Source organism: Mesoplodon mirus (genome assembly GCF_964341445.2).
Source record: "Mesoplodon mirus genome assembly, chromosome: 8".
Taxonomy (NCBI): Eukaryota; Metazoa; Chordata; class Mammalia; order Artiodactyla; family Ziphiidae; genus Mesoplodon; species Mesoplodon mirus.
Window position 1 is genome coordinate 53,396,784 of NC_138984.1, and position 12,167 is coordinate 53,408,950.

The following is a 12,167-nucleotide window of genomic DNA, read 5'->3' on the forward strand; positions in this document are numbered from 1 at the left end:
ATAATTAATAGCACAATTTATTACAATATATATCTAGTACTGTTCAATACTTTATTGGGCCATTAATAGCAAATCCTCACACCAATCATATGTGGTAAGTAATGAAAATCCTTGCCTTTGTCTGCTGTAAGGAGATCCCTAATCTTGGGTCCTGTTGACTCTCTAGATGACAATTTGTGTTAATATTGTGACTGGGCTGCAATGCAGCCTTTATCTTTATTTCTTTCTTAACTATTAAGCAGGAAGGCAAGTACATTACTCAAGTGGGGACAGAGAACTTGTTCTCTAGTTTTAGAACAGCATTCAAACCTAGGCCTTGTTAGGTCTGAATTTCAGAGCAATGAATGGAAGCATTTCATCCTGAATTACTGTCATGTAGAAGGGCTTGCTGTGTGGGTTTCAAAAATTTATTTCAGGTAAGGGAAAAGGTCTTGGGTTGGGGCAAAGGATGGGATGAATGTACATCCGAGCAGGTGAAGCTTCGTGTTCCACTACTGGGTTTTGTTTTTCTCTCTCCCTCCCCCTCTAGTGTTGGAGAATGTATTAGCGTAAATTTCACCTGTTTCCTTTCCATTTTCAGATGAAGAACTGTTTGTTCTAAATTGTCCATGCAGAAATAAATCACTCTTAAAGATTCTGAAAGGATTGAAAATTGCTAACTGACTATTTCTGCATATTAAGCTATGAATGGAGTTTGGGATAGTCTCTAGGGTGTGTAAGTTATAAATAAATATTTTAGTAGATACATCAGCTTGCATAAATAATAAAGGAAAGATTTAGATGGCAAGTGGTCCCGGTCTTCTAAAACTTAGTGAGTCACCAAGAAATAACACGTGGACAACATGATGTGACTAGTTTGGCTTAGAGAACAGATGAAGTTAACACCGCCAAAAATGTATAAAGTCTAGTACTGCGTTAGTAGATACAATGATCTCCATGGACTTTCCTTAAACTACACTAATGGCAGTTTAAAGGAACTGGCTTTGTGTTACTGCTGTTTTCATTTTATATCATCTTCTTCTTTCCTCCCTCTTTTGTTATATCAGGGAACCAGTCAGAAAAAGAGTGCTGGAGAAACGGGGGGAAGACTTTAAAAAGGAGGGCAAGATATACAGATTGAGGACTCAAGACGATGGTGAAGATGAAAACAACACTTGGAATGGAAATTCTACTCAGCAGATGTAGTGTGACAAGTACAATATGTGCAGTAATCATTGTTTCTCTTATGATTTAATTCAACTAAAATTCTGTTGGAGAAGTGGGACTGCTTTATGTTTTCCAACTCATCTACAAAGTGTCTCTTTATTCCTGCTTAGTGGGTTAAAGTTGTTTAACCTCAGACAAGTCAAGAGATAAAATAACTGGCTGCTAGGTCCTTGTATATGGTAACCAACTGCTAGAAGCCTAAAATAACAAAAGGTCTGTGACAGCCTCCCTTTATCAGCTTTCTTGTTTAGTATTTCATATGCCCATTAGCCCTGTGCTCTCAGATGATATGTTTTGTTTAGGGCTGTTTTGCTCCAGAACTCCTCAGCCCACACAAAGTAACTGGTATGTCACTGAATAATTTGATTTTGAGTCAGAGCGTTTTAACTAGCCAATCAGATGATAATTTGGGTTTAACTTTTCTCTTCTTGCTCATCAGCTGCAAGCAAAATCTTGTAGTTTTTAATCTTACTTAAACACTGAATAAAAAAATCTTTTCCAAAAATCAGAATGATCTTATCTTTCCTTTAAGTTTTGTTATCCTAGCATCTTTTTGTTGCACAGGGCTCTGTGGAGGTCATGTGTCTCTGATACCCCCTGCCCCCCCTGTACTGCCCTGGAACTATCCCAGGAAAGGAGGTGACCACCTTATCTTAAATGTCAGCAGGAAGAAATTTTCTGACACACACTGATGCTATGTTACTGTCTCTCCTAAGTCAGGGAGGCATCGCTTTGTTTGCATAATGTTATGGTCTTTGTTCTCATCGGACAAAACAACTGCTGGTCTACAACTAGTTCTCTGTCTGTCACCTTTATACTGAAGTTTTGCTGTCAATAATGATAATCACTCTTCAAAGAACTGAAGTACCTGTATTGTAGGACAAGAAGTAGGGAATTAAGATCTGCCTTTTGCTCATTTGGTTATTCTTAAGAATTTTAGGTTCTTAATCTGACTAACATGCTACTATATGTTTATGGTGGTGGAGACACTAAGAATGTTTGCAAAAGGGAGTAAGTTTGACTGTTCCTCTTCTAATCTTTTGTGTTTAGATTGGAATAGAAGGACTCTGACTTTATTTTGTAATGGGAGGAAGAAATTTTCCCAGAGCAAACTTCGTTTTTCACCTATGAAGTAACAATGACTTTAAAAAATGGTAATAGTGTTGGCAAAGAAACAGTGAGACCAGGTACGTTGTTGGTAGGAATGAAAACTGGGATAATCTTTCTGAAAAACATTGTCAGAAACCTTAAATATTTCATGCTCTTTGATCTAATAAGTTTTTCGAAGGAATGACCATAAATGCAGGCAAAATTTAGGTATAAACATGTTAAGTTTTATTTATTTTACTTCAGAATTAGAAATCAACTAAATGCCTTCTGCAGAATTAACTTTTGCTGAGGAGAAATGGCACAATACTAATTCAACAATTCAGTTTAACATATTTGTTGAGTACCTGTTATGCGTTCAGGGGAAAAAAGCAGGATACAGAGCTGTAGGTACAGTATGATCTCAGCTTTATAAACACATTTTATATAGAGGTAGTACTATGTATTAACATAATGTAAAGAAAAAAGAAAACGCACCAAACGTTAATTGTGGTAAGAGTGGTTATATATAATTTTAGTTCTTTTTTGCGTCCTTATATGTTTTCTCAATTTTCTGTAATGAAATTACTTCCATAATTTAAAAAGTGAGCTTGAAAAAGAAACATCTCCAGCAAGCATCCCATTTAAGTAAAGGTTTGTCTTCTTTAAAAACAGCAATATGTGAATAAAAAACCAAGTTTGCCTTGAAAAAAAATCAAATAGAGATTCTTAGAGAAACGTACATAAAAGAATGATTCACTGTCTTTGAGTAAGAGGATCCTTCCTCAATTTTATAATTTAAAAAGTGTACATGGTAAATTCAAAACTGTATGGAAGGCTATAAAATGACATCTTCCTCTTTGTATTCTATCCCCAGTTCTAGTCCCCAGAAGTAATCTCTATTAACAGTTTCTTTTGTAGTTTTCAGAAAAATTTTATGCATACATAAGCAAATATGTAATCTTTATTTTTTAAATAAATGGGATCATATTATATATATACTACTCTGCATCTTGCTTTTTTACGTACACAGTCTTGAAGATCTTTCCCCATCAACACATAGCTACCTCATTCTCATTAACAGCTGCAAAGCATTTCACTTGATATACTTACCCATTCTCTGGTTGCGTTCATTGGTTATTACAGTTTTTGTGCTTGTGTTGTTTTTCTATTACAAACATTGCTACAGTGAACATCTTTGGGAAGGTGTCTTCTTAGCTGTGGAAATATACTTGAACGTCACTGAGTCAAAGGGTGTTTGCAGTTTGGATTATAAAAAATGCTGGGGAATTGCCTCCTGTAAAGGCTCTGTGAATTTACAGCAGCTAACAGGTAGGAGGATGTTGATTTCCCCACATCCTTGACAGCACTGTATTATACTTTTTCATCTTTGTCAACATGATAAATGAAGAACTGTATGCATTTTATATGCATTGTGTTGATTATGAATGAAGGTGAGCATCTTTTAATATTATTGGTTATTTTGATTTATTTTCTGAGAACTGCCTGTGTTTTCTTTCATTTTGTGTTTATCATCTTTTTCTTATTGATTTATAACAATTTTACGTATATTAAGAAAGTTAGCCCTTTGTCTAGCATTTGCTATAAATATCTTCTCCCTGTTCATCTTTTGATGAGTATGTTGATGGTAATTTCTTGCCACAGTTTTTATGTGGTCCTGTATCAGCGTTTTTCTTTATGGTCTCTGGGTCTTAAGTCTTGACTATAAAATACTTTTCCCATTTCAGAAAGTAATTTAAAAAAAATTCACCCATCTATTCTAGCATTCTCATGGTTTCATTTTTTTACATTTACATCTTGTATCTGAGTAAGGGATGCGGCTCCCTTCCCCCGACCTGTGGCTAACATCCTCAAGAGCTAACCTGTGAGCCACCTCCATTTATGGAGTGGTCCATCATCCACCTGCCCCCCGCCCCTGATTTAGCAGGCCGCCTCTGTCATGCACCCTGTTCCCACGTGTGGCTGGTCTGTCTGTGCTCTCTTTTCCTTTGTTGATCTTTCTATTCTCTCTGTTTCAAAACTACTTTTTATAACTAGCTTTATAATACATTGTATATTCTTTTTCCCTCCAGATTTATCGTGGATCTTTTCTCAAGTTTGTTTCATGTGAAACTTTGTATTATTCTTTTTCATGTCCCGCCCCACCCCCCAAAAAAGGTATATTGACTTTAGGTATAATTGACAGCTTATACGAATGTCTCTGATACCACTTTTAGAACCGTCTTCACCCCATCTGATAAACTTTTTCTGTCTATTGGTAGGAGAAAAATGCTTGTGCCCCGCAATTCTGACTGTCAGGTTGGGGCCCATGGCAGTGGAACATTTTGATAGGAATTTTCTATAGATACAATTCAGGTAAGGAACAGTTACAAGAAGCAAAATTTCGAGTGTGATTGGCCTTTTAAAACCAGTTGAAAACTGCTCTGTTTTTAAAAAAACATTCTCCCAGATATCTAGAAAGAATATATAGACCAAACAAGTTTGAGTGTTCCATACTGTGACTGTCTGATTAGCACCTCCGAGGGGCATTGATAAAGACTTGCTGCTACTCAGCATATGTTTTTTGAATGAGCACACAAATGCAGCGGTTGTGTTTCCCCTGCCCTGTCTCCAAAATGTGCCTGCCAGGGACACTGAGACGTGGCCCTCTGGCCTCCAGAAGCTAACAAACAGCAGAGGATTACTGTGGTGAAGCTATACAAGCGGACAGTCATAACTTCTGTGGAACCTGCGTTCTCAAGGAGAAGCACCCATAGAAGATAGATAGGACACAGTTAATAGCACCTTTTTTAGTTTCTGAGAAACACAAGGTAAGAGTCTGGGAGGGAGCTTGAAGAGAGAGGGCAGGAGATGACACTGCAGTTGATTTTTTTATGAAAAGGATTGCTATGGTTCTTACTAATGTTTTTGCCTTTAAAGTCTCTGAAAATTAAAACAGCCCAGTTCAGTGGCTTACAGAACCAGTAGACGCATTCAGTATCTACTTATTTCCACAAGAGCCACTCGCAGGGTCATCTAACGCCCAAGTGAATTCCTGATACTGGGGCGAGGTGGAGATATGTCCATTTTAATCAGGGACTTGAAATCCTTCAAGGTTAATTAGTATCTAATAGTGCAGAGACTTTTACAAACTCTGTTATGGGTAAAGTATAAGATCCTCAGTGGTCCTGGAGGTGGCAAAGGCTTCAAAGAAACTAGGCCTATTTTGCAGAACTGGAGGAGGTGGTAACTTGAGGTCAGAGTGAAGAACTGTGGCTCAATTCCTGTTCACTTGGTTGTGTTTGCTTTTGCTTGGAGCGCTTACAGTACTTGTAGGACAGAAATGCCACACCAGAGACTCCAAGAAGCAGTAGAGCAAAGAGTACATACAGTGCTGTCTGGGCCTCTGTTGTACCCAGCCTGAGCCCCAGGAACTGAACGTCCTCTTCTCTCATGGGGCTGGCGGTGGGCTCAGCACCTAGGAGAGGACAACAGAGGCAGTGTGTGCACCGGTACAGACGGAGTTATCAGATGTATGTTAACCTAGATTAAGCCCGAGCCAGATCCTTGCAGTAGAGAAGCTACAGGGTGAGTGCATTGCGGAGGTGACGATACGAATCCTTCACACTGAGTTGTGAGCCTCTGAAGGAAGTCACATCGTTTTAGTTTTGAAGCATCTCTCTCAGTGATTAGAGTATAATCTATAATTGTCTCTTAATTTGTATAGTAATTTATACTTTTTCAGTCACTCAGCAAACATTGGCCACCTTACATTGTGCCAGGCACGGTGTTTGATCCTTGCATCGGCCCAGTGTTCGCCTAGTTTCTTGCCTAAGGCTGCACGGCAAGTTAGTCGTAGGGCTGGGACAAGAATCTAGACCTGCTGTTCCCAGACCAGGGCCTAGTTTCTCGATATAACTTTAACCCTAATTCCTTTGTTCCATCCTAAGAATGTCTGGAGCATTCAAAGAACAGAAATGTTGGCTGAATGAATGAAGGGGATGGAGAGGCAGAGAGGAGGGTAGTAAACTAGAAGAAAATAGAAACAGGCCCCCTCGCCCCTCACCCCTCTGGCTTTTGTCCCTCCCAGAGCCACGTCTCACCTTCCTGCAGACAAGGGTGTGGCCCTGCAGCGGGGTCAGGGAAGCCGTGGCACCGGACTATGGAGGCGTAGAACTTGGCCGACGCTCTGGGGATCCTTGGCAGAGAAGTGTCAGTATAGTTCACGAAATGCACACCGAACTTCTCTGCGAAGCCTGTGGCCCACTCAAAGTTGTCCATCAGAGTCCAAACCGTGTATCCTCGAAGGTCCACCTTATCCTGCACAGCTGCCCAAAGACAGGCCCCAGCCTGAGCTTCCCTGGTCTTCCAAGACACCTTTCCACCAGGCCTACTGAGGCTGTGCCTGCCCACAGCTTTCCTACAGTCCCTGCGTGCAGGTCAAGGTGAGCTTTTTTCAGCTCTTTAAGAGAGCTGCCCACCCTTTGCATGCAGGAATCGTTAGCTGGTCCTCCATGGGTGCTACTGCAGAGCCATCTGCATTTTCTAGAAAGGCTCAGCCCTGAATGGGAGTCAGGAACATGGGTAGACTAAATTAATCCTCCTGGGTCATCTGTAAGCCTCCTTGTCTTCACATCATGGGTTATTGGTCTTGGACAGAGCCTTAGAGTGTTAATGCTCTTCCCTATAGAACAGTGGCCCTTGGAAAATATTTTATCTGGAATAAGATTTTCCAATCGTTCCTTTTTGCTGCTGCATTGCTCATTTTCTTTTACTCAGCATTACCATTTCCGTGTCATAGTCCCATCCCAACTTGTTCTGCTGAGCTAAGGGCCTCAAAAACTTTTGCCTGGGGAACAAAAGATCAATCATACAACCCCTCCAGCCCATTCCACCTGGCCCCTGCCCAGACTGTCCTCAGGAGGGGACTGCTGTTCAGGGACATTGACACCAGAGGATCAAGCAGAGCAAATGACAGGCCAAGAACTTGCGTCTAGCTGTATCAGGCAACAGGGTTTGCTTGCTGAGCTTAAATCTAGGAAGGAAGAATCTTAGTGTGCAGCCCCAAAGGCTTAAACCCAAAAGGAGCTAGAAACCTCATCTTTCTCATCTGGGGCTTGTGGGTGCAGTACTGCCCTGACTGCAGACGTTAGCATATGTTTCCAGCAGTGAAAGGTGCACTTGGAGGAAGGGCGGGGACCTGGCATACCTTTGAGCGCCTCGTTGATGTAACTGCGGAGGTAGTAGATCCTAGCAGTGTCGTTGAGGTCTGATTCTTCCCGCTGGGACACGCCATTTTCTGTTACGTAGATCGGGGGGTTGTTGTACTCCTCCTTTAACCAGTTCAGGATCCTCCTGAAGCCGAAAGGTGTCATCTTCAGCCAGAAGGAGCCAGAGTCTGGCCAAGAGCGATCTGTGATGGAGGCAACTCCCCTACGAGTTCAAACGCTAAGGATTAGGTCTCAATTTGTAAATCCCAAGAGGCCCTCTGCACAAAACGTAAAACAGGATACACTAGAAAAAAACCTAGATTTTGCCTAGACTCGAGAGAGTCGTAGCTACACCTAGAAGAGTCAAAAGGCCTCAGGTTCTCTTTTCACTAGTTGTAGTGGCATCAGTCCGTGCTGGTGTAACTTTGGACAGGCCACCTAAGCTCTCTGTTTTGCTTTCTACCTGTACAGAGGAATGGTCTTACTCATGGATCTAACCCTCCACGGCTCTGTTAACAGGCCACACCTCACATTAGATGTGAAAGGGCTCTGAGCTTCCCTTACCATAATCTCCCATGGGATGCGAGTGCTATGTCTTCAGAGAAGAGGCGCCCTTGAGTCACCTACGTCTGGTCGACGCCACCCGCAGGCCACAGGCACAGCCACAGGCACCAGTATTTGGGCCCCCATTCGTGTGGTGATGGGGTATACGCTGGGACCTGCCTCAAGTGCCCAAGACCCTTCCTCTCTCTCCAGCGATGGGCAAGGAGAGGGCATCAGGTTGTGCCAGAGGGAGCTCTGCGGGGGGGCACAGAAGCTCATGCATTTCATTATGAGGAACAGCCATTTAGATATTTCTTAACGTCCAAATCCTTCAGGAAAAAAAACCGTTGCGTTTTATCAGGAGCTGGATTTATTGTTCACCTGAACTGCATGTGCGGCATTTCATAAGCTTGAGCACAGGTGCCTGGGGAGACAGTCCCAGGACCCATGAGGCAGCAGGAGTCGAGTGGGTGCGTGAACGGGGACCAGCAGGGAGGCCTCTCAGCCCTGCTCAGCAAGCCTGACTCTGGTGGTTGCAGGATGCAGTGGGGATGTCAGCGCTTGTTTCCAAATAAACAACCCAGACAGAGTCACAGCTACTGATGGGGAAAGATGCTTGTCAGAAGAGGGACAAAACTGTGCCCACATAATAATCCTGGTTTTTTTGTAGTAAACATTTCTGTATAACTATATACTATACAAACTGTATATAATATAAATATATATAGAGAGAGGTAGTACACCCATACACACACATACACTTCTGAAATGACACTCAAGAATTTCCTATTCTTGCTTTCCAGTGTTTCTACTGTGAACATATATTATTTGTAATACAGAAATAATAGTTTAACCTTTACCCTCAAAAGGAAAAAAGAAGCTTGTTATTTTGACTGAAATAACATCTGGTGAGTGAAACAAATCTGATGAAAAAAGAAAACCGAAAGAAAAAAAAATTTTTTTTAACGTTTTTAAAAACTCTAAGCCTGTCTGCTTTAAATGGAAAGCATCTTGGAAACCCTAGCCTGAATTACTATCTGACTGATAGAGGTTCTGTTAGGTATCTCAGGAGATGGGGCTCATCTTGCAAAAACCCCGGGATACACAGCATCAGGAGGCAGCTTCAGAGGCTGTACAGGCCTCTAAGTGAGAGAAGAGGAGCACGTTGCTGTCTTTTCCAAAGGTTGTTCCAGGCACCCTTCCTTACCTGTCTGCATCGAAGGAAGAGATCCAGGAGTCATAGTTGAGATTGTAGGCCAGGACAGTGGTGTAGTGATTGAACCCAAAAAAGTCATAGGTGCCGTTGATCCTCCTCTTCTCACTCTCTGTGAACTCAGGGAGCCTGGAAGGAAAGGGCCGTTAAGGACGTGGGGTTTGGGAAGAGAATGTGCTGTGGGGTGTTGGTGGAGGGCTCTAAACTCAGGTACCTGGAGGTGACTACGGGCCTCTGGCCGGGAGCAAGGAGAGGCCCTCCCAGCTGCTGCTGAAAGCGCCTGAGCCTCCTTCTACCAGACCACAGACCTCGCCTCCCTCTGGCGTTGCAAGACCCTCTCTCTCTTCCTGTTGCAAGTTTTTACTGTGGTTTGTTTAGGTGTGCTACTTTTCTGCAAAGTCAGTCCTTATCAGTAGGGGAAATACTTTTACAAATTGAATTGATTGAACTTTTGAGATTTGGACTTTCCTGCTCATATGATTTCACTGCCCTTTTAAAAAAATTAATTAGCTCATTTATTTTTGACTGCGTTGGGTCTTCGTTAATGCAAGCGGGCTTTCTCTGGTTGCGGTGCACAGGCTTCTCATTGCGGTGGCTTCTCTTGTTGCGGAGCAAGGGCTCTGGGCGCACGGGCTTCAGTAGTTGTGGTTCACGGGCTCAGTAGTTGTGACACACGGGCCTAGTTGCTCCACGGCATATGGGATCTTCCCGGACCAGGGCTCGAACCCGTGTCCCCTGCATTGGCAGGCGGATCCTTAATAACTGCACCACCAGGGAAGCCCTGCACTTTCTTTTTAAACATCTGGTGGAACATTTTCCTTGTGTTCTTTTTTTTTTAATTGAAGTATAGTTGATGTACAGTGTAGTGCCAATTTCTGCCGTACAGCAAAGTGACTCAGTTATACACATGTAGACATTCTTTCCATGTATTCTTAGTGAGACTTTTCTATGCAATTCAATCAACATGCACTTGTGTGCAACACTTAGAGGTTCATCTCAGCCAAATCCTGACTACATGCTGCAGGTTTAGGGTTGCCTAGAGAATGCCCTGCTTAGGTGCCTGGCACCTCACCTTGACCTTTCTGCTACCATTAACCTGGGGAAGAACCTTCCCTCCCTGGGGTTGCTGAAATACTGGGGCAAAACTAAGCCCCCGTGCCCACGCCTTTACTTCCCTGCTCAGGAGCCAGCAGGGGCTCCTCAGGTCCCGTGGCATCAAGGGTGAGCCCCTATGCTTGGCCTCCAGGCCCGCCACCACGTGGCCTTGGCCCTCCCACCGCTACTGGGCCAAGTTTCCCGAATTCCAGCTGCAGGGGTCCCACTCATTCCAACCTCTAGGTGGGTGCTCACACCCCTCCCCACTGGATGGAAGGGCCTCTGCTCTCCCAAATGCTGTTCCTTGTCAAGGCCCAGGGTCAGCTGATGTCCTGTCGTGTCCGTGAAGTCTCCTGGGTCTACCCAGCCTGCCCTGATCTCCTCTGAGTTTTCCTTGCATGAAGAAATTGGGGAATAGAATTCCTTGGAGTGATGAAGGTCACTGTCTTTCCAGCCAGTGTGTCAGCACTTGAGGAACCATATTTGGAACCCCTTCTTTGTGTGGACCTTGCCGGGCCTGGCCCTGGCCTGGGTACACAGTAGGTGCTCAGCAAGGTTGTGTTAATGGACTGGAGCACTCGCTTGTTGGAGACCAGGGTTGACAGATCAGACCTTTTGGCTCAGCAGGACTTACCCTAACCAGGCCAGCACACATGCGTTTTAAGGACTGGGATGGATTATTTCATCCTCACAGGTGGGCTGTATAAGACTCAAAGGCTGTATTAGGAATGCTTGCCTTTTGAATTCTTTTACCCTACCCTCCCCTTCTTATGGTCACATGAGCTACCTTAGAGCTTGTGGGTGTGTTCCCAGAAGGCCAGGGCACTGCGTCCCCTTCCCCACACCACACCTCTAATCCCCAGCTGGACGACTCTTAAACCGAGCATGGGCCCTGCAGTCAGACAGCCTGCTTTCAAATCCCAGCTCCATCACTGAACTGCTGGGCAGTCTTGCCATAATCTTTGTGCTTCAGCTTACTCATCTTTAAATAGGAGTGAAAGTGCCAATAGAAGATGGATAAATGTTAGCTGTTGCTGATGTTGCTGTTACTTCCTTGACGGAAGTAGGACTGCCTCGGTGCAAACCATTGCCACCCACTGGCCAAAGGACAAAAAGCACTCGGCTAAGAGTCACCCACTGCTACCCACATTCACTCCTAAGGTGATGAAATAGGATAGGATGAGCTGGGGAATTTGTCCTTGGAGTGAGATGGTGGGTCGCTAAGAAGTAGATGCCCTGGGGACGGATTTCCTGGTTATTCTGAAGAAGAAGAATAAGGGCAACTGCCTTTTGTCTCAACTGCCTGTCACAGCCATGCCAGGTCCTGGGCTAAGCGCTTCACAAACACACTCGCGTGTAATCTTCCCAGCAAGCAAGGAAGCTCAGACACGCCTAAGACACGCCTCTCTGACCCCAACAGCCATGTCCAGAGCATCACTGTGCCGTACACCCGGGAGCTTCAGTTGGGCACCATGGAGCAGACTTCCTCCCAGTTCTCATGGCTGAGTGCGTGGCGCCAGGACCTACCGAGACTTGTTGAGGCCTGCCGCCAAGCTCCTGTCACGGACCCGTGTCTTCATCACCTCGGGGTAGTCCCCATTCTTGAAAATCGGATGTGCGAACCAGCCTCCCATGAACTGCGGGTGGGGTTAGGAGGGGGACAGTCAGTGCCGGCACTAGCAGGCGGGCCCACAGGAGACCGCAGCTCCCGGCTCAGGTGTCGCTGACCCCAGGGCTCCTCCCTAACCCAGTCTGAAGCATGCCTCTCTTCTGCAGCTGTTCCCATGTTGCAGCTCAAATGCCCACAGGTCTTG

General features: G+C 44.3%; 2 protein-coding genes across 4 annotated transcripts in view; one reads left to right on the forward strand and one right to left on the reverse strand.

Moving 5' to 3' along the window:
• Positions 1-3,763, forward strand: part of UBXN4 (UBX domain protein 4) — a 34,946-nt gene extending 31,183 nt beyond the window's left edge. For 2 of the 3 annotated variants that reach the window (XM_082630040.1, XM_082630041.1), the window contains exon 13: positions 1,047-3,763. In XM_082630040.1, the coding sequence (XP_082486166.1) occupies positions 1,047-1,185 (139 nt within the window). In that variant the 3' untranslated portion in view covers positions 1,186-3,763. The remainder of the gene's footprint in view (positions 1-1,046) is intronic. The other variant, XM_082630039.1, reaches the window with a different exon arrangement.
• A 1,395-nt stretch (positions 3,764-5,158) lies between these two features.
• LCT (lactase) overlaps positions 5,159-12,167 on the reverse strand; it is a gene marked incomplete at its 5' end in the record, with an annotated part of 53,652 nt that continues 46,643 nt past the window's right edge. The window contains 5 exons of the mRNA XM_082630037.1: positions 5,159-5,770; positions 6,396-6,620; positions 7,502-7,725; positions 9,253-9,387; positions 11,881-11,990. Coding sequence (XP_082486163.1) covers positions 5,550-5,770; positions 6,396-6,620; positions 7,502-7,725; positions 9,253-9,387; positions 11,881-11,990 — 915 coding nt within the window. The 3' untranslated portion in view covers positions 5,159-5,549. The remainder of the gene's footprint in view (positions 5,771-6,395; positions 6,621-7,501; positions 7,726-9,252; positions 9,388-11,880; positions 11,991-12,167) is intronic.